A 25,560-nucleotide genomic window follows, 5' to 3' on the forward strand; every position below is an offset into this window, starting at 1 on the left:
CAAATTATGGGAAAAGCCTTCAATTGCACCAATATCTCACAGGGAACATTAGCCATGAGTCCTTCGCATCGTAGAAGGAGTCTCAGATGTCTACAAGCTATTCGGAATTTCAAGGATTGTTGGAAGAATCTGGTTTAAAAAACAATTTATATTTATAGTGAAAGTTTAAAAATTTTTAAAACCGACTTAATTTGTGATATTTATAATAATAAACTTTTATCAATAAGTACTCATGTTTGTTGCGAGTTGAATTCAAGTAGATCCTGATTTTCAACCGAATGACATTCTCTACTATCCTCATACCACGAAATATGTCGAGTGTGGGCTCAAGCAATACCAACCAAACACAGAATACGAAACTTACTTTCAGTATGAAAGTAATTCTCTCAATAAAAAACCAATAAATATCGTAATTTCCAAAAATTAAAATTTATTCTAAATAAATAAATTACCACTATTATAACACCTTATACCCGACCCGATCGAAGGATCCAGATACAAAGTATCATATCTACTAATTGGACTAAGACAACAACTAAGCATTTAAAATCATACTTATTTTCAAAAATTGCCAAAAACATTTTTGCCAAATTTTTAAGTAATTGGTCTTTTTTAAATACTTTTTTTATTTTTAAAAATTTTAATGATTTTATTTAATTGAACTAAACGGAACAATTGAACTGGTAGAATCAATGGCTCGGTTCTATTGGTCCGCTTTTAAAACCTTGGTTAGAATATTTTATATTGATATGCTAATATTTGTAATTGTTGGATAATGAAATTTTAGTTGATAGTTTCTAATCGTACCAAAAATACTTTATATCATAACATAGTTAGCATACACTTTTCAACTTTTTAAGTCCATGTACTATACTTAGAAAATTAGAGATAAAATTTTACAAAAATAATTTATTGATAAAAATAAAAGGGTCCCATAACTATTGTTTTATTTGCAGAGGATCAAGAACATTTTATTCAACATGAAATTGATCCTAACAATTTGATGACTATTCTCATTATCCAAATATTGGTCTAATGTCATGTGTTCATTATGCTTTTAAGTGTTTAAATAATTTTTTATAATTTTAATTTTTCTAATTTTTAATAATTTTATAATTTATTAGATTTTTATTATTTATAAGTTTTTATAAGATTTAAATATTTTAAATATGCTTTATTAATTTTTTTATAATTTATTAGAATTTTATAAATTTTATAATTTTTTAAGTAAACTATCAAAATAGTCACTTTTGTTTATCTTAGGTTATATTTTAGTCACTTATGTTTGAAATGTTACGTTTTAGTCACTTATGTTATCGATTTGTAACATTTTAGTCACTGAGCCGTTAATTGTCTTTAACGATGTAACGATAAGCTGACGTGACACGTTAAATCATCATTTCAAACAAAAATTTTAGGTTAATTTATGCAATCGGTTCCCATATTTTTTTGTTTTGAGCAATTTAATTTTTTTCTTTTATTTTTTAACTTTATTTTTTTCCTTTATTTTCCATTCCCTTCTACTTCTCCATCTGTTTTCCTCCTTTTCCCATTTCTTTTAACGTAGTTTTTCTATGTTTTCCATTTGTTAAAACTAGTCCCTATACTTTTTTTTTAACAATTTAATTTTTTCGAGTAAGGCAAGCTTGTGGACTAGTTTTAACAAATGAAAAATATGGAAAAACTACGTTAAAAGAAATGAAAAAAGGAGGAAAAAGAGGAGAAGCGAAGAGAATGGAAAATAAAAAAAGAAAGTTAAAAGAACATAAAAGAAAAAATTAAATTGCTCAAAATGGAAAAAATATAAGGATCAATTGTAGAATTTCTCCTAAAATTTTTATTTAAAATGATGATTTAACGTGCCACCTTAGCTTACCATTATACTGTTAATGTCTTAGTGACTAAAATGTTACAACATGATAACGTAAGTGACTAAAACATAACATTTCAAACATAAGTGACTAAAATGTGACCTAAGGCAAACAAAAGTGACTATTTTGATAGTTTACCCTAATTTTTATAATCTTTATGTTTTTAATATTTTAATGAATAAATATAAGATTAAACTATAAACTCACATGTGCCACTATTTTATTGGTCTCGCCAATTAATTTTAACGATCAACATAGTCAAATATAAAAACTATTATCGAAAGCTCAATTGATTGTAAATTTAGTGAAGGGGTAAATTTATTTTTTATTTTTTCTTAAACGCATTTTGTAGCTATAAGTTTAAAAAATTTATATTTAAATCCAAAAGCTCATAGAGAAAAACAGAGTCATGACATGAAATCGAGTTGAATTTAACCTATAAGAAATTTGTTAAAATATGCTCTATATTCTTCATATATTTATAATTTAGTTCTTATATTTTTATTTTTAAAATTTTAGTCTCTCTACTTTTAAGATTTAAAATTATAAGTCTAATTATTAATATTGTTAATTCTTATATTAAATTTAAATCCATTTCAATTTTTTAAATGATTATAAGTGAATAATTTTTTTATTTCAAAATGTTACATTAATGAACTTAATAGAATAATTTTAACGTATTTCGATAAATAGATTAAAACTCAAATGTAAGATTGGATTTAAAATTAAAAATTTGATTCGATTAAACCTTTCTACTTTAAAGAAATTTTACAATTTTTATGCTGAAGTTTAAATTCTATCATTTTTATTCTAGAAATTTGCTAGCCATTGCATTTATGTATGTGGCAAATTGCCAAGAATCCCATAAATATATAGTATATGGTAAAAAATAAATAAATAAATAAATAAAAAGAAGTGAAGGCACTGAAGGCGAAAAAGAAAAGCCCACGAGCAATGGTGGGAAGGAACGGTAGTTGTCCTTTTCGTTTTAGTTTTGTTCAAACCAAGTCCAAAAGCCAAAAGCACCCTCCACTAGACGCTGCCTACACCCCAACATGCAACCGGAAGACAATAAGGTTCCGTTACTATCCGATCAAGACTCGGACGAGGATGTTGCCTACGACTCCAGTGAAAAGGTCCACATCGTTGGAATCAACGAACCAGACGATGAAGCTTCACTGGGTGTCGTCCAACCTTTTTCCTGGAAAAAGCTTTGGCTTTTCACCGGACCCGATTTTTTAATGTCAATAGCGTTTTTGGACCCTGGGAATTTAGAAGGCGATCTCCAAGCCGGAGCTATAGCCGGTTACTCTTTACTGTGGCTGTTGATGTGGGCTACGGCTATGGGGTTGTTGGTTCAGTTGTTGGCTGCAAGGCTTGGTGTGGCGACAGGGAAACACTTGGCTGAGCTTTGTAGCGAAGAGTACCCGACTTGGGATAGGATGGTTTTGTGGGTGATGGCAGAGCTGGCTTTGATTGGAGCTGATATACAGGAAGTCATTGGAAGTGTTATTGCTATTGTTGGATAAATGGCAATGGCAGTAGCAAAGAAAGCAAAAACGAATGAAAGAAAAAACAAAAGAAAAGAACTCAGCAAGAAAATTTGTAACTGAAAGTCATCATAATTTCATTCAAATTTTGAATATATGAAGGTTACAAAAGTATTTGTGATTACCTATTAATTTAACTGCTCTTACTTAATACTTACTAAAATATAGCAACTTGTATATAAAAGAAAGTCGGCATACCAGCTATTACATCATCAATCTTTCCTACTAACTTAGCTAACTCATTACAAAGATTTAGGCTAAGTTCCATAGGAACAAAATATTCAAAAATAATTTTATAACCTGAACCAACTCCATTTCTTTGCTACAAAACAAGATAGCAACTAAAATTGTACAATTTGTCATTGTTGGTCTTTGACCAATTTGTTGCTGTTGGTTCTTTGTTGTAATGCAGGCCACGGCTTCAACACTCCTCCTTGGTCTGTATGCAACAAACACCAATCCTTTCCTTCAAAGCATTAAATCGGTTGGCTCCCAATGGTTTAGTTAAAATGTCAGCTAACTGAATTTCTGAACTGCAATGAACTAAGCTAACCTCCCTCGATTGCTCAGCTTCGCCCTCGATTGCTCAGCTTCTCTAACAAAATGGAATTTGATTTTGAAGTGTTTAGTCTTACCATGGAAGACTGGATTTTTGGCTATGGCCACAGCTGATTGGTTATCCACTCTAATCTCAGTAGGCTGGGCTTGATTTTCATTCAAATCATCCAAAATCTTCCTAAGCCAAATGGCTTGATTTACTGCTGCTGCAGCTGAGATATACTCAGCCTCTGCTGTGGATTGTGCAACAATTTGTTGCTTCTTTGAACTCCAGCTGAAAACACTCGAGCCTAAGGTGAAAAAATAACCTGAAGTGCTCCTCATGTCATCAACTGACCCTGCCCAGTCGCTATCAGAATAGCCTACGAGTTTCAGCTCCTTTGCCCTCCAAAACTTCACACCAAAGATCGATGGTTCCTTTGACATACCTTAACACTCTTTTGTCGCCTTCGGATGTGCCACATTATCTGCAAAGGTGCATAAACCTTGAAAGTAGACTAACAAAGATAGACAATGTCCGGTCTAGTTGTTGTTAAATAAAGCAAACAACCAATTAAGCTTCTATATGCCTTCTCATCTACTCGATCATGTTCACTGGCACTTGACAATTTTTCTCCCAATGCAACTGGTGTAGTGACTGATTTGCATTTCAACATGCAAAATTTTTCAAGCACCTTAGAAGCAAATGTTTGCTGACTTATGAGAATTCCATCACTTCCTTGTTTTATCTCCATGCCAAGAAAGTAGGTCATCAGACCAAGGTCAGTCATCTCAAAGACATGTTGCATCTGTTTCTTGAAGTCTTCAATAAGTTCATCTTTGCAGCCAATAACCAACAGATCATCAACATACAAGGAAACAATTAACAAGGTTTCCTCCTGATCCTTCTTAACATAGAGTGTAGGCTCACTGATACTCTTTGTGAACCCGAGCCTTGCTAAGTAGCCATCAATCCTCTCATACCAGGCCCTTGGAGCCTGTTTTAGACCATACAAAGCCTTTTTCAGCTTGTAGACCTTCTGTTCTTCACCAGTGACCTTAAAACCCTCAGGTTGCTCAATGAATATTTCTTCATTAAGAAAGCCATTTAGAAAGGCTGACTTAACATCCAGATGATGCACCTTCCAATGCTTTTGAGCTGCCAAAGCTAGCAGCAATCTGATAGTATCCAACCTTGCAACAGGTGCAAAGGTTTCAGAAAAATCAACCCCTTGCTGCTGACTATAACCTTTAACAACCAGTCTGGCCTTATGTCTATTAAGAGAGCCATCTGCATTGTTCTTAATTTTGTAGACCCACTTTACACCTATAATTTTTCTGTTTTCAGGTCTGTTTACAAGCTCCCATGTATCATTTTTCTGAATCATTTTAAATTCAGCTTCCATAGCATCCCGCCCAAGATTTTTCTTTTGCAGCTTCTTCAAAACATGAAGGCTCTACTATAGTTACTGCACATCTCTCATAGATGTCAGTTAATGTCCTGGTGCCTCGAACAGGTTGATCATCATAGCCATTTTCAGCTTGCTGCAGATCAACATCAATCTGTTCTCCATCAGACAAATTTGCTTCAATTCCATCCCATTTCCACTACTTGCTTCATTGAATTTCACATCTCGCCACTACAACCTTCTTGGTCATGGATCAAAGACTCAGATCCTTTCTTCACATTGTCAGTAGCCAACAAACACCCTGCATGGACCTCCTGTCCAACTTGGTTCTTCTCTCCTCGGTACCAACACATAACATAGATGACCAAATACCTTCAAATGAGAGACTGATGGTTTCTGTGCAAACCAGGCTTCAAAGGGAGTTTTTCCTTTGACTGCATTAGTTGGCAACCTATTCAACAGGTAAATAGCTGTATTCACAGCTTCAGCCAAAAAAACATTAGGCATTTTAGCCTCAAATAACAAACACCTAGCCATATCAAGGACTGTTCTGTTTTTCCTTTCACAAACACCATTTTGCTGTGGTGTGTACACAGTAGTCAATTGGTGTTGAATTCCAGCATCATCACACAATTTTTTAAACTTCTGAGATACATACTCAGAACCATTGTCAGACCTCAAACATTTTAGTTTGCAATTTGCTTGGTTTTCGACCAAGGCTTTAAATTTGCAGAAAGAGTCATAAACATCTGACTTATGCTTCAAAAAATTTACCCAACAGAACCTTGAATAATCATCAATGAAGAGTACAAAGTATCTGCTGCCATTTAAGGAGGTAGTCTTCATTGGTCCACAGATGTCTGTATGAACAAGCTGAAGCTTCCCTTGTGCTCTCCATGCCTTGTTGATTGGAAAGGGTAATCTGGTCTGTTTGCCTAGCTGACAGACCTCACATACAGCATTCTTTGGCTCAATTTTAGACATGTCACTGACCAAATCCATCTTTTGCATCATATTCAGAAAATTGTAGTTCACATGTCCCATCCTCCTGTGCAACAAATCAGTCTCATCAGACTGAGATGCATATGCTTTAGCCTGAAGCTGATTCATATCTACAATGAAAGTCCTATCTTGCATAGCCACTGTGGTTAACACTTCACCAGCAGCATTTTTGATCAAACAGTTCTTGCCTTCAAAAATCAGAGAATAGCCTTTTTCCAATAGCTGGCCAACACTTAGCAAGTTTTGGTCAATATCAGGTACATAGAGAACCTCTGAAATGGTTTTAATACCTGACTTGGTGCTTATCAAAGCCTTGCCTTTCCCTTTTGCCTCCAGTAGCTCACCATTGCCAATTCTGACTTTGGACTTGAAGGTAGTGTCAAGCTCCTTGAATATACTCTTCTCAGAAGCCATATGGTGGGTGCATCCACTGTCAATCAGCCAAATTTTGCTAACCTTGCTCGAGCTTGCAAGGCATGATGCTGAAAAAACATGCTCTTCTGGTGCTTCAACCTCTTCTGCAGCTTGAGCTTGGCTTTGAAATTGTGGTTGTGTTTTTGACTTGCTCTTACAAACCTTTTCAATGTGGCCAAATTGCTTGCAGGCTCTGCATTGAATGTCCGGTTTGTACCAGCAGATTTCTCAAGATGAGTAGTCTTCTTACAATGGACACAAGGTGGGAACTTCCTTTGATGAGTTCTTTCTTCTTCTTCTCGGTCCAAGGCTTTTTGCCTTTGACATTTAAGTTTGCACTTGAGCTTTCTCGCCTCTAGCCCGAAAAGCTCCTTCATGGTGGTCCTCCGCCTATTTGCCCTTCTCTCGCTCTTGAGCATAAAGAGCATTTATAAGCTCATCAAAGGGATTGTTGACAAGTCCTTGAGTCTTCCAAAGAAGAAATTTTGCTTCATACTTCTCGGCAAGGTTGTTATGACCTTCTCAACCACTCTTTGGTCATGAATTCCTCCCAAGCGACCTTATATTGTTGATGTAGCCATGATTCTCACAAGATACCGCTTGATGGTTTCTGAGTCCTTCATTTTGAGATTTTCAAAATCTCTTCTCATGTTGATCAGTTGCTGTTGCCTGGTCTTGTCAGACCCCTGAAACTCCTCTTTGAGTTTGTCCCAGGCCTGCTTTAGAGTATCACAAGCCATTATTCTTGTGAAGATAACATCGAGACTCCACTTTGAAGGCACGACATAGCCTTATACTTCTTGGCACATCTTCATTGTCTTTGCCTAACTGGCTATGGTCGGGTTGGCTCTTAGTGGTGGTGGCTCGATGTCATTGAGAACAACATTCCACAGTGTCGTGTGCTGCAGGTATGTTCTCATTTTCACTGCCCAGATGTTGTAATTTTCTCCAGCAAAGACAGGTGGAGGAGGTGGTGTAAAACTCATTTTTCAGCAAGCAAAACAACCTCTTCTTCTTTTGTTTCAAACACAATTTGCTTAGTGACAGTGTACAACCAAGGCCCTCAAAGACTGAAAGCTCTTGATACCATTTGTTGGATAAATGGCAATGGCGAGTAAAGAAAGCAAAACGAATGAAAGAAAAAACAAAAGAAAAGAACTCAAAGAAGAAAATTTGTAATCGAAAGTCATCATAATTTCATTCAAATTTTGAATATATGAAGGTTACAAAAGTATTTGACAGTTACCTACTAATTTAACTGCTCTTACTTAATACTTACTAAAATATAGCAACTTGTATATAAAAGAAAGTCGGCATACCAGCTATTACATCATCAATCTTTCCTACTAACTTAGCTAACTCATTACAAAGATTTAGGCTAAGTTCCATAGGAACAAAATATTCAAAAAATAATTTTATAACTGAACCAACTCCATTTCTTTGCTACAAAACAGTATAGCAGCTAAAATTGTACAATTTGCTGCTGTTGGTCTTTTGACCAATTTGTTGCTGTTGGTTCTTTGTTGCAATGCAGGCCACGGCTTCAACAGCTATTAAGATTTTGAGTAATGGTGCTTTGCCTTTGTGGGCTGGAGTTCTTATTACGGCTAGTGATTGGTTAGTGTTCTTGTTGATATTTGGAGTTATTATTATTGTTGTTAGAAGTATTTGTGTGCATTAAAGGTTGCTTCTTTATGATATACGATGTCTGAATTTTCAAGGTTTTCGGTTTATTTTGTATGCTCACCTGGTTCTTCGTTTTCTTTGCCTTGTTACAGTTTTATCTTCTTGTTTCTTGAAAACTATGGAGTGAGGAAGCTGGAAGCATTTTTTGCTGTCCTTATTGCAACAATGGCCGTCTCATTTGCTTGGATGTTCGGTGAAACAAAACCAAGTGGCACCGAGCTTCTTCACGGTGACTAACTCGGCTCCATTGTAGCAAATTCCATGCTTCATATATCTCAATAAATTTCATTTAGTATTGCAGTTCACTGATGCTCAAATGGTTTCATATTTTCACTGGTGTTTTGGTTCCAAAACTGAGCTCCAAAACCATCAAGCAGGCTGTAGGAGTTGTGGGCTGCATTATTATGCCTCACAATGTATTCTTGCATTCGGCTCTAGTGCAATCACGCGAAATCGACCGTAACAAGAAAGGCCAGGTGCAAGAAGCTCTCAATTATTACTCGATCGAGTCGACTGCTGCACTTATAATTTCATTTATAATCAACCTGTTTGTTACCACTGTCTTTGCTAAAGCATTTTATGACACAGAAGTAGCCACTGGTGTTGGTCTTGGGAATGCAGGCCAGTATCTTGAAGAAAAATATGGAGGCGGGATACTCCCCATTTTGTATATTTGGGCTATTGGGTTGTTAGCAGCTGGACAAAGTAGCACTATTACAGGCACTTATGCAGGGCAGTTCATCATGGGAGGCTTCTTGAAGCTGAAGTTGAAAAAATGGGTAAGAGCTTTGATCACAAGGAGTTGTGCAATTATTCCTACTATTATAGTTGCTCTTGTTTCGATTCGTCTGAAGCAGCCCTTGATACATTGAACGAATGGCTTAATGTGCTTCAGTCATTTCAGATCCCTTTTGCTCTTATCCCACTTCTTTGTCTGGTATCCAAAGAACAAATCATGGGTGCCTTCAGAATTGGCCATGTACTCAAGGTATGCTGCTAATCTCCTTGTGTTGCACCTTGCTAATCATTAACCCGTCTCTCCTGCCACTGACTGTGGCATGAGCTATATAAAATGCCAAATCGGTTCATTGAAAACGATGTAGCGACCCTGATAGCAGTTAGAACTTCTTCCATTCCATCTTTTAGCAGGGGACAATGTACAACTTTTGTTGTCTAAAAGCTACCTCTTGAGAGTTCTAGTTTCAGTACATTTTCCATTCATATTCACTGTTATACTGGGATTCCTTGAAGCCATTGATATAACCTAGCTCTTTTTCTACACCTAGTCATGAACTAAGTGCTTGTACCGTTCCATCACGCAAACTATCGACTCATGCTATTTTATAAGTTCCACTTATTTGGTGATCAACATCTTCATACCTGCTTCAGTTCATCAATATTTTCCCTACTAAGCATAGGAAAGGAAATGTCAGTGAGTGATGATTGCCTTATCAACACTCAAAGTAATGTGGTTACTGCATGTAGATCCTGTCAATGAAGAATTCGCCTTGTTTACGTTTTCCCCTCTCTTCTGCAGACAGTGGCATGGATTGTGGCAGCGCTGGTGATCGTGATCAACGGGTATCTTTTACTCAATTTCTTCTCTTCCGAAGTGAGTGGCCAAATGTTCACAAGCATAGTGTCTGCCTTTACAGCGCATATCTTGCATTTATAATTTACCTTGTTTCTCGAGGCTTTTCGTCGTTTGATACTCCCTAAAGCGGCATATCGAATCAAAAAAGTCGATCTTAGACACCCTTGGTAAGGCATGATATCAGAAAGCTCAAAACTCCTTACACCTACTACCAAATGCCAATATTGATGAAAGCCTCCTAGTGGGATTACTGTTTGAAACAACAGTGTTGTAAACAATAGATTTATCATATCTTGCTGGATATAGAGGATTGGAGTGAGTGAGACTCATAAACAAGAACATTCTTTTCAACCATTTCAAGGAACCAAACACTGTAATTTTGAAAATCTACCTTAAACTTTGTCCAAGCCGGATATACGTGAACCAGCTTTTCAACAAAACTGTTGCATTTGTTTTTTTTTTTTAATTGTAAATCTGATTTTAGAAATTTCTACTAATATTAGGATTGCTTTTAAGAAATTGCTTCTTTTTTTTCTTCATATTCTTTGATTCTAAAATATCTATTAATATTGCGACTGCTTTCAAAAGATTGAAACACCAATATTTCGTATTGCTTGTACTTGAATAATCTACTCTAAATAAAATATATATTACTCAGAAAATAAAATGTTAAAATTTTGAATTTTTCATAGTTTTTAGAAATGGTTTAATAATGATTAAATTTTTTATTAGCATTTTATTTGAATTTTAAAATAATTTCTATGTTAATTATTTCAATTAATTATTATTTTGTATAATGACGTTTCGTATTGATTACATATTGTATATTGAATACGGTAAAAATGATTTAATTAAAATTTAAAATATTTTTAATTTTTAATACTTAAATTATTAAATAAGTTAACATATTGATCCTCTAATTTTTTAAAAAAATTATTTTAACCCCATATAAATTTTCGCCATTTTAACTCTTAAATTTATATTTATTATCAAATTACTCAAAATAAATAAAGTTAACATTGTTGACGTGTCATTCACGTAGCAATCTATATGTATGTATTATAAACAAAGTTAAAAAGATATTAATTTTTCTATCTATTTTGAGGAGATTTGATAAAAAGACGAAAATTTAAATAAATAGTAAAATAATTTTCTTTTTTGTAAAATTAGAGATTCAAGTCATTATGCCTATATTTTAAGAGGATCCATTTAGATGGATGATCAGATTGGTTCCAATAAAGCTAAAATCAGCGGGGATGATAAGATTGATAACTGTAAATTAGTGGCAAATTAAAGGATATTTAGTTATTTATTACATGAAGTAGGATTATTACTTTTGGCCAATCATAAAAGTATAAAAGAAAATAAATTCTAAAATTCCAGTCAAAATACCCATAAAGAAATTCCAAAACGACGAGAATCTGCCAATCTCCAACTAAGCAACGCCAGCAAAACGATTAAATAAATTAAAAAAAGTAACTAATCCCCAAAAATTAAAAAAAAAAAAAGCTTGAAAAAGGAAAAAGAATGGCCTGAAGACCCAGCAACAGGATAGCGAAATCTGGGACTTATTTATTTTTTCTTTTTGGAAAGATTAGCGATATCAATAAACAAGAAGGAAAAAAAAACCCAAAATTCAAAGCTGCATTAAGGTACTAAATTTTTTCTTTGGCTTTGGAAATCTCTCTTTATCTTGTTGAGTTCAATTCTTTTTGGTTTTTATATATGCATTTGTGTTTTTGTTTACTTATTTGGAGTTGGGTATTTTTTTGAAATAATAAGTAAACCCATTTGATCTAATTACTTCCTTTATGATCATATTGTTTCATAGTATGATTTTGAAAGGCTAAGTGGGTGTTTTGGATAAATTATATTTGAAGGACCACTGATGGGGTTTTAGGGTTAATTTTTATTCATTTATTTTTCTGCCTTGCTGCTGGGAAAGTGCAAAAAACAGCTTATATTTGTTCAATGAACAAATTAATTTTTTTAATGAGTATGACACTAATATGCAGGAGTGCCAAAATCATTAAGTTCTAAAACGATTTGATTAAGTAGTGACTTTACTATTCTGTTATTGGGAACTTGGAAAGCAAGTAAATTATAAACTAAGAAATATAAATGATATTAGAAACCATTTCTGATAGGTTTTGGAAGTAATGGTTTGGGTAAATTTGTAGCTTCATTACAGCGCGCTTGTTTTCATCTAGTAGCATGTGGAACTTGACCATGGTTCCCACGACATTTTATGTTTGTTTTTGTAATTCTTGTTGAGGCCTTTATGTCCTTGATTTGAAGCATCAACTGATTGATTTGTATAGGATGGCTCTTTATCCCAGTAGTCTTATCCGGTTATTTTGTTCTAATAGTGTCTTTTTTCTTTTCTAAAAGGTGTGTCTGATGTGCAATAGGAGAAATATATCGAAATAACTAATTGTTGATTTCCTAGAAATTAGGGCAGTAGTGAAGAGGGACTGCAGGTAGTACAGAAGCTTACAAAGTATTGGAGTAAAGGCAAATTCATTTTATCTAATCTGAGAAGGGTTTGGCTTGTTTTTAGTCAAGTAACTCTCTTTGGTAGTGGGTGAGTGGGGATCGTGTTATGTTTAATGTGGAGAGGTCGCTGCTCTTGGTTATTTCTTTTAGGTTTGCGTTTGTTACATTTCATGGATGCTAGGAAAATTATCAGCATAATGAACTTTTTAAGGAAACTTTGCTGTAATTGCTGTGAGTGTTTTGGTGGTAAATATTATATTTGATGGTTTAAATTTTTTTTTTTATTTTGTTCGTGCTCTTAATATTTTAAGTTTCAATCAAGCTTGATCTAAAATTTTGATTCTACAGTGGGATTACTGGTTGGCAAAAGTGGATTTCTAGAACCTGTCTGGTTCTTGTTATCAAGATAGTGTGCTACATGAGCTATGGTGCTGATGTTCAAAAGGGTTTTCTTGAGTTTTATGGAATAATATGGTTTCCAAAGGATTCGTCATCCATTATTGAGAAAGGATTTTGCTGTTAGAATTTATGAAACACGGTATGTACCTTGTTGTAAGTGACTTTCTGGCTTCACTTTTTTCACCCTCCAAACTTCTGCAAATGAGTTCATGCATTTTGTCCTGTATTAGTTCGGTTATGAAATAACTGTTATGTTGGCAGAATAAGCTCTAGTTCATTGATATTTTGCTTTAGGTTAAATTGAATGCTGAGAAAGGAATTATGTTGTTAAACTAAAGTAATTAGGCCCAAAGTTTTCTCCCTGTTGTTTCACGACAAAGATACTTGCATCTTTTGTTTGCTTATTATTATTCTTATAGTTTTTCTCCTTCTACTCTTTCTTACGTGCGATCTCTCTGACTTTTTTTGTTACCCAGATCATATGGAGATTTCTTTGTTAAAAGCACTTCTCGGTAACATTTCCTCATTTTTAAATTTGTCATCTTTTGAGAACATTAACTCAGAACCAGTTCAGAAGTTTTACCAGAGAGCAGAAGAGATACTAAAGTTGTTGAAGCCAATTCTTAGCGCAGTTATTGATTCAGAAATTACTTCTGATAAAGTGCTTGGTAAGGCATTTGAAGGATTGAGTCTCTCTATAGAAGAATTGAGAGAGCAATTCGAGAGCTGGCAACCCCTTTTGAGTAAAGCTTACTTTGTAAGTTACTAGTTACTTGAGTTCACATCTTCACTTAGCAATTCTAGTCCACTTATGACTGGAAAAGAAGTACCTAAGGTAAACATTTAGGCATTGACATTCACCTTATATCGTGAAGATTTAATCAATTACCCATCTGAACATTAATATTTTCATATGAGATGCATGTTGTAGATTATTGCTGTCATTTTACAGTTAATTCTTGTGGATGTTTTCTGCACTATGGTCTATGATCACATTTTCTTCTAATTTCTTATAGTTATTAGAACATCATCATGTTTGTCCTAAGAGATTGTTGGAATGTATAGCTTTTGGAATAAGTTTAGCCCCTAAGTGCTGATTCTTGAATGTTCGCTCATATTTAGGTGGAAAATTGCTATATATGGGTGCCCTTTTAGGAAATAATGTTATAAAAGAATATAATTTTCTTTTAAGGTACTGTCAGTCAATTAGTGTTGTCCTTTAGTTAAATGCACTTGGATAACTATCTTCTCTTTCACTTGACCTTTAGGTTCTGCAAGTTGAGTCATTAATATTGAAGATTTGGAATTTTAGCCTTGATGTATTCCAATTCTTGAAGTCTTCCCATCAGCATCTGCCTGATGAATTGAGTTCAGCATCTCTTGAGGTAATTTAAAACCCTAGTTAATTCAAGCTTTTACTTTTATTTGAAGATTGTACTCTTCATCTTGCATTTAAGTTTTATAAATACAGCATAATTATTGTATTCTCACAATGATTACCAAAAAACTGTCATGTATTGGAGCGTGAATGGCATCTAAGTATACAGTTGTGAGATGTGAAAAAATATGCAGCTTTCATTTTGATTTAATTTCTGAGTTCAAAGAATGCTAAGGGGGATTCCACATTTGAGGATGTTTAACTATTAGCAATTGATTGCAGCACTGCTTGCAGAAAATTAAGCACGTAGCATATGAGCAAGCATCATCTGTCATCAGGGAAGCCATACGGGATCAAGTGGATAGTGTTGGACCATCCTCGGACATAATAGTGAAAATTGCAGAGAACTTGAGTTTGAGGTCAAACCAGGAGATTCTGATAGAGGCTGTGGCCCTTGAAAAGTTGAAGGAGAATGCTGAACAAGCTGAAAAAACTGCAGAAGCTGAGTTTATTGATCAAATTATTGCTCTTGTAAATCGCATGCATGATCGTCTTGTATCAATGAAACAATCTGAGACCTGTAGCCCAGTTCCAATACCTGCTGATTTCTGCTGCCCCCTTTCCCTAGAGCTAATGACTGATCCAGTGATTGTGGCATCTGGCCAAACCTATGAGCGGGCTTTCATCAAGAACTGGATTAGTCTTGGGCTCACTGTGTGCCCCAAGACACGGCAAACTTTGGCTCATACCACTCTTATACCTAATTACACAGTAAAGGCACTAATTGCAAATTGGTGCGAGTCAAACAATGTGAAGTTGCCTAATCCCACAAAGTCCATCAGTTTAGACCAATCCTACCCCCTTCTTGTGCACGCAGAGTCTGGCTTGCCAAGGGATTCAAATAGTTTTCCTCCCCCTAGAAGCAGCCAACCATTGTCACCTGAGTCACGGTCTAGAGGTCAAGCTGGTAAGAACCTAGTCACATCCGGCGGACTTCATCACAAGGGAACCTCCCCACTACATTCTCTTTCTACCTCAGAAAGTTCCTTGCCAGCTATAGCTGGAAATGGAGGGGGTTTGGATGTTGCAAGAATATCACTAAACAGTGTGGAAGACAGGTCAAAGTTGGAACAAAGGTATAGCGATTCTGTTGGTGAACCCCCTGTGTCACCTTCTAACAATATTGGTCAGTCATCTCAGAACCACACAAGATCTGTCTCAGCCTCTAGTGCACTTCCTAATCCAGATTCTCCTCGAGGAGCTGTTGGAGATGCCAATGAGACTTCTGAGGGTTCAACTCATCTCGCAGCCTACAATAGTGATGCTTCTGGAGAGGTAAAATCCGATGCACAGCCTAGAGTTAGCTCAGCCATTCCACAAAGAGAACCTCAGTTTCCTCCTCGGTTGATGGATACACGATCGCGAAGCCAAACAATCTGGCGCCGGCCATCGGAAAGATTCATTCCAAGAATAGTTTCTTCTCCTGGTGTTGAGAACAGGGCTGACCTTTCTGGCATTGAAGCCCAGGTTAAGAAGTTAGTGGAGGACTTGAAGTGCACTTCAGTTGATACTCAAAGAGAGGCCACAGCTCAACTCAGGTTACTTGCTAAGCACAATATGGATAATCGGATTATAATAGCGAACTGTGGGGCCATTGTCTTGTTAGTTGATTTGCTTCATTCACCGGATACGAAGACTCAGGAAAATGCTGTTACAGCACTTCTTAACTTGTCAATTAATGATAACAACAAAACAGCAATTGCTGATGCCGATGCAATTGAGCCTCTGATTCATGTCCTTGAGACAGGAAGCCCTGAAGCTAAAGAAAACTCAGCTGCCACTCTCTTCAGCCTTTCAGTCATTGAGGATAACAAAGTCAAGATTGGAAGGTCTGGGGCAATCAAGCCTCTTGTTGATTTATTGGGGAATGGTACCCCTAGGGGAAAGAAAGATGCAGCTACCGCTTTATTTAATCTGTCAATATTTCATGAAAACAAGGCTCGAATTGTGCAAGCCGGTGCTGTAAGACACCTTGTGGACTTGATGGACCCAGCAGCTGGAATGGTTGATAAGGCAGTTGCTGTTTTGGCTAATCTTGCTACAATTCCTGAAGGGAGGAATGCTATTGGGCAGGAGAGTGGGATTCCTGTGCTGGTCGAGGTTGTTGAGTTGGGCTCAGCGAGAGGAAAGGAAAATGCTGCCGCTGCCCTTTTACAACTCTGCACAACCAGTGGTAGGTTTTGCAATATGGTTCTCCAAGAAGGAGCTGTTCCACCACTAGTGGCATTGTCCCAGACCGGCACCCCAAGAGCTAAAGAGAAGGTAATAGTTCTGCTGTTCTTTTTTCTTTTATTTCTCACTAAACCTTTCTTCTTTACCATTATTTAAGCATGAGTTGATCACAGGCACAGGCACTTCTGAGCTACTTCAGGAACCAACGACATGGTAGTGCTGGAAGAGGCTGAAAGTAGGCATTGGGTCTAATACAGTTTGTATACGTTTGATGCTTCAAATAATGCATTTTGAGGGTTTGTTGCTTGGGCTTACATTTTACAGGGTTTTTGTTGTAGAGAAAAAGAGAATTTTTAATTTGTAGAGTCCTCTTGTGAAGTGCTTCTGATACGTGGCAATTGTGAATGTAAGAAGTTTCATACATGTGAGTCTGTCTGGTGTTTGCAGCCGGGGGAGAAGACGATAGAAACCAATGAATAACGTCTGTCCTGGTTTATGCCCTCATGCCTAATTATTTTTTACTCAAAACTGTTCTTTCAGATTAAACTAAATATTCAGATTGATTTGTAAGATATGCATTTGCTGCCATTTTAAGCTGTTCTGTACTTTCATTGGAACATTGTCTAACCAAACAACTCCTTTTTTCCCTGTAATCATGAGCTATATATGATCGTTTCAGTTTTGTTACTTTTACAATGTTTAACCCGCACAAACGATCTTGAGATTCATTAGCATTGGTATTAGTAAAATAAATTGTGATTTTATTATATAATCGAAAAATAAAAGACAGAAAATGGGTAAATGAAGGGATAAAAACAAGAATAGTGGAAATTACAAAGGAAAAAAAACTAGAGTTTCCGCCTCTCAGTACACCAACCAAAGAATTACAACGCAGAATGTGGAATGTGATCAAAACAAATCTAGAAGCTCAAAGCAATGGCTGCCCATCCCAACGCCAACCCTCCAATTATCTTCTTCATGTTCTTCATTGCCTCTGCTCCACTCTGCATTTGTTTACAGTAACTCTTTAAATGTTACATTAAAAAAAGATCCGTTGGTCGGTCCTTTTTCAGAAAAGTAAATGGACTAGCTCAACGGTGCATCCTTTAGACGCGATTAAAAGAAAAACAAGATCTCTCTACATTTATGCAGTGTAAAAGTTCGGATCTGAAAGCGCATTGTTATATGATGTAACCTACTGAAGCGTTAGTAAAGAGAAGAGAATGTACCTCATCGGCAGCGACAGATGGACCGGGAGAGGAAGCATCGAGGCTAGGTCCAGGAGCTCCAGTTGGTGGAGCGGGAGGTCCAAGCATATCAGGTGAAGGAGTCGGAGCATGGTGTTTCTTGGATTTCTTGCTTTTGCTCTTGCTCTTGCTTGGAGCTGGGGCCGGAACCTCAGCAGTAGTTGGTGCAGCAACAGGAGCCGGAGGAGAGGCCGAGCTCTCTGGTGGAGTCGTCGGTGCAGCAACGGGAGGCGATTTGGCTGGAGGAGAGCTCACAGGTACTGGAGCAGGTGGAGAACTCACCGGAGCAGCAGCCGGAGGAGAAGAAGCCGGAGCAGATTTAGATGGGGCTGGAACCGCCGCAGACTTCTCCGGAGCCGCAGCCGGTGGTGAAGAAGTTGGTGGGGAAGTGGTAGGGGCAGCAGTTGGAGCCGGTGATTTAGGTTTGCTAACAGGGGCAGTAGCGGGAGCAGTAGCAGGAGTAGCCGCGGCCGGCGGAGCTTTAGTAGGTGAGGCTGCCGGAGATTGACCACCGACAGCGGTTACCACAAAGCAAATCAAAGCAACTGCAAATGCACTTCTACGATCCATTTCTTGAAGACAGAGGGAGAGTGAAGTAGTAACAGAAACTAATGACAACGAGACGACAGACTCTCAATAAATATATAAATAAATGAGGGAGAGAATCAGAAAAAATGATGATTATAAAAAGAAAAGAAGAAAAAGTTAGGAACGTGTTTGGATCAGAAATAGCCGTTGGATGAGAAGCTATTTCGGGGCCCACCGTCATCAAATTGTAATGTGGCGATCAAGACTCGACAGTCTGGATTGGGGCCCACATACATGAACCATGTAATTTGTTGTTACATTACCTGATTAGGGTAAACTACACCCAAGGTCACTGAAGTATTAATAAATTTACATTTCAGTCGTTTAACTTTAAAAAGTTACAAAATAGTCACTAAATCATTCGGAAGTTTTTATTTAATTCATTGAGATATTAAATCTCTGTTATATGGCTTTCTTTATTCACACGGCCTACACCAATCAAAAGATCTTATTCTCCTTCTCTTCAACAATTTAATTATTTTCATAGAATAATTTTGAATGTTATGAATTTCTGAATCAAAATTCAAACAGTTTTCTTTTTCAATCTCTTACAAGGTATGTTCTTCTACTCTTTGATAGGTACTAATCCATTGTATCAATCGTCATAAAAAATACTTAACAATTCAATGACTTAAATAAATACTTTCAAATAATTTAGTGACCATGTTGTAACTTTTTAAAGTTAAGTGACCAAAATATGAATTTACTAATAATTTAGTGACCTTAGGTGTAGTTTACCCTACTAATTAATATTATAATAAATGTTTAATTCTATCCCCAACCTCTGTACTCTTTGGGGTTTTAAAATTTAGCCTTCCTACTTTTGATTTTAAAATTTAGTTTCTCTTCATTTTTATTTAAAAGTCCAATTCATGAAAACTTGGTTAAATTTTAATATTCGAAGCTTTGATCTAAAATAATAATATATATTTAAATTGAATGGAAATGTTATTAATTAAATTTTAATTTTTAAATCAAGCAGGAGAGATAGGGAATTAAAATTTAAAATTAAAATTTAAAAGCTGAAAGAGTAAAGGGGTTGGAAAAAATTAAACCTACAATAACTAATTGAATGATACAATTGTTATGAAGTAGTGAGACAGCTGGACGTAGGGAGAGTGGGGTATTGCTGCGCAAAGAGACAAACCAATAGGAGGCGGCCGCGTGACCGGGTAAAGCAGTTACGGGTGATATTTTGAGATGGGTCACCGACTCACCGGCAAGAAACTGTGTCTCTGCAAGCAAAACTTGTCTGGAATAACGTGACGTGTATTATACTTAAACACCCTAACCTTTTCTCTTTTCGTTAAAAATTGTCAAGTGGCTAAGGCTTTTTTTTTTATCATCTATATATTAGAGTTTTAAAAAAAGTTTTGCAAAATAGTTGAGTTGTGTAATTATTTCACCTCCACCCTTTGGCCTCTCTCGGTACATTATTATGTAAAAGTGAGTATTCCACTGAATCGATTAAAAAATTTTGAGTTAATTGAGTTAACGAGTTTTATTTTATCATTCTAACTCGATTTAATTTTTTTTCAAATTGAATTGAGTAAAATAAAATTCGAGTCGATTCGAATGAAATTGTTTGAGTTAAATTAAAAAATTAAACATGTTAAATTAAAATCTTGTTATACTATATAGAGGTGCTCATGGGCCGGGCGGCCCGGCCCGGCCCGACGGCCCGCCCGAAATATGGGAGGGTTTGGGTAAAAATATAGGCCCGAAATATGGGCTTGGGCAAAAAAATGATGCCCGATTTAAAAACGGGCCGGGCCTCGGGCACAACTTTTTTGGCCCGGGCCCGGCCCGGCCCGGCCCGAATATAATAAATATTTTTATTATTTTTAATTTTAAAATACTTTTAAAATACTTTTATTAAATTTTTTAAATTTTTAAATTTTTTTAAAATACTTTTTAAATTTTTTTTAATTTTAAAATATTTTTAAAATACTTTTTTAATTTTATTTTAATTTTAAAATAATTTTTGGTAATTATTTAAAAACGGGCGGGCCGGGCCTGGCTTATGATTTTTTCCAGTGGGCACAGGCAAAATTCTAGGCCCATATTTTGGGTCGGGCCAAAAAATTTTTGGGTCTGGCCGACCAAATTTCATGAGCACCTCTAATACTATAACTAATTCCATGTTATAACACATAAATTTGAAACCATATATATTTGAAAACTTTTTCAAAGCGAATAAAAAATTACTTTAGTATGATAAACTTGAATCATTAATTAACTTATTTAGGTCCCAAAATTATTATTCTAGAAAATTTTAATATTTTAACTTTCTTTATATTTTTTAGATTTTTTTGAAATTTTATAATTTTTAAAAAGTATAAATTTGGAATTTTTATAAATATTTTGAAATTTTAAAATTATTTTGTAATTTTATTGAGAGAGTGGTCAATTTGTTCATTTTCAAACTTGGCAGAGACCAAAAAGGTATTTATACCAATATGTTATTCGAATTATTCGAGTTATTTTAATTGTAAAATTCAACTCGATTCGAACTCGAAACTCGAATTACTTACTCGAGTTGACTTGAATAATTCAAATAACTCGATTCAATTAACTCAAAATTTAATTTTTTTCGGATTAAATTGAATTTTGCTCACTCCTATTATTTTGCACAGCATCACAATATAGATTTTTCGGTTTTAAAATATCGCCGATCTATATTCTTCTTCAATGCTATAAAGCTCGACCCTTCCACAATCATTATCTATACATCATCATCATACATTGTATGAATCGTAGAATATATTACTGGATTGTCATATATAATAAATTTATATCTATTCATCATCATCATACATTATACAAAAATATATAATATGTCAATTTACTACATTCATGATATGGATTGAAAGATAAAATTACACAAATAAAAATTACATTTACTAAAAATAATGATATTTTCAATAATTATTTGATTTTATAAATAAAAGAGTTATTAATTAAAATGATAAATAAAAATAAAAAAACTTGAAAACAATATATTTATTAATTATAAATATTAATTAAAAATAATAAAAAGTTGAAATAAAAATACATATTAAAATTCTTATAAAAGGAATCAAACTTAGGACTGAAAGAAGAAATCACAATTATCTAACCATCTAACCAAAAGAGCTAATGTGTCAAAAATATTAATTTAAAAAAAAACTTAAAATAACATGAAATAAAAATTACAAAAGTGAATAGGAGAGGAATTGAACCTAAGACTTAAGACTAAAAACACTAACACTTAACCATCTGATCAAAAGAGCTAAGTTGTCAATTTGTGAAAACATGACACATGTTCAGCTGACGTAGCTAAAAATATGCCCTATAAGACGCATTTTCAATGACATAGACAGTGAAAATGCACCATGTAAGACGTGCTTTCCTTTCTCTCTTCAAAACAACATTGATAAATTTAAAAAAAACAACATAGATAATTAAATGTAGATTTTTTTTTTCAGCATAAATGGATAAATCAACCTGGTATATATTAAATTAATTATATTATCTTAATTATTTATTTGACTGAGTCTTATTAATGAATGCCAAATATTATATATTATTAATTAATATTTGCCTTCTGTTTCGAGCAAATAAGAAAGCTTCATATTGGCCATTTACACGCACACACGCATATATATCATAGTGTATTATGAATATTCCAAGTGAAGGGAATTTGCATGCTTTTGGCTTTGGGTTGATGGGAAAACGACAAAAACACCAATATTAACCAATAAAATTAAAAGCTTTAGAATTAAGGACGAATCACGCTTGAAAGTAGGCATTGGGTCTAATACAGTTTGTATACATTTGATGCTTCAAATAATGCATTTTGAAAGTTTGCTGCTTGGGCTTACATTTTACAGGGTTTTGTTGTAGAGAAAAAGAGAATTTTTAATTTGTAGAGTCCTCTTGTGAAGTGCTTCTTCTGATACGTGGCAATTGTGAATGTAAGAAGTTTCATACATGTAAGTCTGTCTGGTGTTTGCAGCCGGGGGAGAAGACGATAGGAACCAATGAATAACGTCTCTCCTGGTTTATGCCCCCATGCCTAATTATTTTTTACTCAAAACTGTTCTTTCAGATTAAACTAAATATTCAGATTGATTTGTAAGATATGCATTTGCTGCCATTTTAAGCTTTCCTGTACTTTCATTGGAACATTGTCTAACCAAACAACTCCTTTTTTCCCTGTAATGGTTCATGAGCTATATATGATCGTTTCAGTTTTGTTACTTTTACAATGTTTAACCTGCACAAATGATCTTGGGATTCATTAGCATTGGTATTAGTAAAATAAATTGTGATTTTATTAAAATATAATAGAGAAATAAAAGACAGAAAATGGGTAAATGAAGGGGAAAAAAAAAAAGAATGGGGGAAATTACATAGGAAAAAAGAACTAGAGTTTCCGCCTCTCAATACACCAACCAAAGAATTACAACGCAGAATGTGGAATGTGATCAAAATCAATCTAGAAGCTCAAAGCAATGGCTGCCCATCCCAACGCCAACCCTCCAATTATCTTCTTCATGTTCTTCATTGCCTCTGCTCCACTCTGCATTTGTTTATAATAACTCTTTAAATGTTACAAATAAATATAGTTTTAAGATGAAAAAAAGATCCATTGGTCGGTCCTTTTTCAGAAAAGTAAATGAACTAGCTCAACGGTGCATCCTTTAGACGCGATTAAAAGAAAAACAAGATCTCTCTACATTTATGCAGTGTAAAAGTTCAGATCTGAAAGCGCATTGTTATATGATGTAAGCTACTGAAGCGTTAGTAAAGCGAAGAGAATGTACCTCATCGGCAGCGACAGATGGACCGGGAGAGGAAGCATCGAGGCTAGGTCCAGGAGCTCCAGTTGGTGGAGCGGGAGGTCCAAGCATATCAGGTGAAGGAGCCGGAGCATGGTGTTTCTTGGATTTCTTGCTTTTGCTCTTGCTCTTGCTTGGAGCTGGGGCGGGAACCTCAGCAGTAGTTGGTGCCGCAACAAGAGCCGGAGGAGAGGCCGAGCTCTCTGGTGGAGTCGTCGGTGCAGCAACGGGAGGCGATTTGGCTGGAGGAGAGCTCACAGGTACTGGAGCCGGTGGAGAACTCACCGGAGCAGCAGCCGGAGGAGAAGAAGCCGGAGCAGATTTAGATGGGGCTGGAACCGCCGCAGACTTCTCCGGAGCCGCAGCCGGTGGTGAAGAAGTTGGTGGGGAAGTGGTAGGGGCAGCAGTTGGAGCCGGTGATTTAGGTTTGCTAACAGGGGCAGTAGCGGGAGCAGTGGCAGGAGTAGTCGCGGCCGGCGGAGCTTTAGTAGGTGAGGCTGCCGGAGATTGACCACCGACAGCGGTCACCACAAAGCAAATCAAAGCAACGGCAAATGCACTTCTACGATCCATTTCTTGAAGACAGAGGGAGAGTGAAGTAGTAACAGAAACTAATGACAACGGGACGACAGACTCTCAATAAATATATAAATAAATGAGGGAGAGAATATCAGAAAAAATGATGATTATAAAAAGAAAAGAAGAAAAAGTTCGGAACGTGTTTGGATCAGAAATAGCCGTTGGATGAGAAGCTATTTCGGGGCCCACCGTCATCGAACTATCATACAAAGACACATTGTAATGTGGCGATCAAGACTCGACGACAGTCTGGATTGGGGCCCACATACATGACCATGTAATTTGCTGTAACATTACCTGATTAGGGTAAACTACAGCCAAGGTCACTGAACTATTAATAAATTTACATTTCAGTCATTTAACTTTAAAAAGTTACAAAATAGTCACTAAATCATTCGGAAGTTTTTATTTAATTCATTGAGATATTAAATCTCTGTTATATGGCTTTCTTTATTCACACGGCCTACACCAATCAAAAGATCTTATTCTCCTTCTCTTCAACAATTTAATTATTTTCATAGAATAATTTTGAATGTTATGAATTTACGAATCAAAATTCAAACAGTTTTCTTCTCTGATCTCTTACATTGACTATTAGATTGACTTGGATCTGAGGTATGTTCTTCTACTATTTGATAGGTACTAATCCATTGTACCAATCGTCGAATCATTGCTTGGAGCTCGCTAGCCGAAATTTAAAAAAATACTTAATAACCCAATGACTTAAATAAATACTTTCAAATAGTTCAGTGACCATGTTGTAATTTTTTAAAGTTAAGTGACCAAAATATAAATTTACTAATAATTTAGTGACTTAGGTGTAGTGTACTCTAGTAATTAATAATATAATAAATGTTTAATTCTATCCTTGGGGTTTTGAAATTTAGGCTTTCTACTTTTGATTTTAAAATTTAGTTTCTCTTCATTTTATTTAAAAGTTAAAAGTCCAATTCACAAAAGCTTGGTTAAATTTGAATATATATCATTTTAATATTCGAAGACTTGATCTAAAAATAATAATATATATTTAAATTGAATGGAAATGTTATTAATTAAATTTTAATTTTTAAATCAAGCAGGAGAGATAGGGAATTAAAAGGTGATAGATTAAAATTTAAAAGCTGAAAGAGTAAAGGGGTTGGAAAAAATTAAACCTACAATAACTAATTGAATGATACAATTGTTATGAAGTAGTGAGACAGCTGGACGTAGGGAGGGTGGGGTATTGCTGCGCAAAGAGACAAACCAATAGGAGGCGGTCGCGTGATTGGGTAAAGATGTTACGGGTGATATTTTGAGATGGGTCACCGACTCACAGGCAAGAAACTGTGTCTGCAAGCAAAACTTGTCTGGAATAACGTGACGTGTATTATACTTACCCTAACCTTTTCTCTTTTCGTTAAAAATTGTCAAGTGGCTAAGGCTTTTTTTTTTTTATCATCTATATATTAGAGTTTTAAAAAACAGTTTTGCAAAATAGTTGAGTTGTGTAATTATTTCACCTCCACCCTTTGGCCTCTCTCGGTACATTATTATGTAGATGAGAGTATTCGATCGAATCGAATGAAATTTTTTTTAAGTTAATTAAGTTAACGAGTCTTATTTTATCATTTTAACTTGATTTAAATTTTTTAAATTAAATTGAATAAAATGAAATTGAGTCAATTCAATAAAATTATTTGAGTTAAATTAAAAATTAAACATATTAAATTAAAATCTTGTTATACTATAACTAACTTCATATTATAGCACATA

The 25,560-nt window shown here is 35.2% G+C and overlaps 4 protein-coding genes across 7 annotated transcripts; 2 read left to right on the plus strand and 2 right to left on the minus strand.

The window, feature by feature from the left end:
• The first annotated feature begins 2,926 nt into the window (after nt 1–2,926).
• LOC105763400 (metal transporter Nramp3) lies at nt 2,927–10,230 on the plus strand. Its single transcript, XM_052625793.1, is given in 7 exon segments — nt 2,927–3,379; nt 8,318–8,400; nt 8,562–8,692; nt 8,800–9,303; nt 9,306–9,457; nt 10,007–10,121; nt 10,124–10,230. Coding segments are annotated over 7 exon segments (1,503 nt in total). The 3' UTR covers nt 10,189–10,230.
• Nucleotides 10,231–11,548: 1,318 nt separating this feature from the next.
• LOC105763402 (U-box domain-containing protein 4) lies at nt 11,549–17,255 on the plus strand. Of its 4 annotated transcripts, none has more exons than XM_012581634.2 (6): nt 11,549–11,715; nt 12,908–13,111; nt 13,435–13,715; nt 14,227–14,343; nt 14,619–16,658; nt 16,742–17,255. In XM_012581634.2, exons 3-6 carry the CDS (start codon nt 13,440–13,442, stop codon nt 16,799–16,801), a joined length of 2,493 nt encoding a protein of 830 aa, XP_012437088.1. In that variant the 5' UTR covers nt 11,549–11,715; nt 12,908–13,111; nt 13,435–13,439; the 3' UTR covers nt 16,802–17,255. The 4 variants fall into 4 exon arrangements, with proteins under 4 accessions (XP_012437088.1, XP_012437086.1, XP_052481338.1 ...); XM_012581632.2 differs by having other exon boundaries at nt 12,908–13,097; XM_052625378.1 differs by having other exon boundaries at nt 12,908–13,097; nt 14,631–16,658.
• Nucleotides 17,256–17,308: 53 nt separating this feature from the next.
• On the minus strand, nt 17,309–18,466 carry LOC105763403 (lysine-rich arabinogalactan protein 18). Its single transcript, XM_012581636.2, has 2 exons — nt 17,798–18,466; nt 17,309–17,572 (listed from the first exon to the last, which is right to left on the minus strand). The coding sequence occupies exons 1-2, from the start codon at nt 18,383–18,385 to the stop codon at nt 17,489–17,491; spliced, it is 672 nt and encodes a 223-aa protein (XP_012437090.1). The 5' UTR covers nt 18,386–18,466; the 3' UTR covers nt 17,309–17,488.
• Nucleotides 18,467–22,697: 4,231 nt separating this feature from the next.
• LOC105763404 (lysine-rich arabinogalactan protein 18) lies at nt 22,698–23,879 on the minus strand. Its single transcript, XM_012581637.2, has 2 exons — nt 23,212–23,879; nt 22,698–22,967 (listed from the first exon to the last, which is right to left on the minus strand). Exons 1-2 carry the CDS (start codon nt 23,797–23,799, stop codon nt 22,884–22,886), a joined length of 672 nt encoding a protein of 223 aa, XP_012437091.1. The 5' UTR covers nt 23,800–23,879; the 3' UTR covers nt 22,698–22,883.
• Nucleotides 23,880–25,560: the final 1,681 nt, after the last annotated feature.

This window comes from Gossypium raimondii, chromosome 12, assembly GCF_025698545.1.
Source record: "Gossypium raimondii isolate GPD5lz chromosome 12, ASM2569854v1, whole genome shotgun sequence".
Lineage (NCBI taxonomy): Eukaryota > Viridiplantae > Streptophyta > Magnoliopsida > Malvales > Malvaceae > Gossypium > Gossypium raimondii.

Excerpts from the sequence above, each read along its gene's own strand:
- LOC105763402 (XM_012581632.2), top strand. Across the intron at positions 13,716-14,226 it reads TTTTGAGTAAAGCTTACTTT|GTTCTGCAAGTTGAGTCATT; the intron begins GTAAGTTACTAG and ends CTTGACCTTTAG. Across the intron at positions 14,344-14,618 it reads TGAGTTCAGCATCTCTTGAG|CACTGCTTGCAGAAAATTAA; the intron begins GTAATTTAAAAC and ends AATTGATTGCAG.
- LOC105763403 (XM_012581636.2), bottom strand. The coding sequence starts at position 18,385 with ATGGATCGTAGAAGTGCATTTGCAGTTGCTTTGATTTGCTTTGTGGTA. Across the intron at positions 17,573-17,797 it reads CATCTGTCGCTGCCGATGAG|AGTGGAGCAGAGGCAATGAA; the intron begins GTACATTCTCTT and ends AAACAAATGCAG.
- LOC105763404 (XM_012581637.2), bottom strand. The coding sequence starts at position 23,799 with ATGGATCGTAGAAGTGCATTTGCCGTTGCTTTGATTTGCTTTGTGGTG. Across the intron at positions 22,968-23,211 it reads CATCTGTCGCTGCCGATGAG|AGTGGAGCAGAGGCAATGAA; the intron begins GTACATTCTCTT and ends AAACAAATGCAG.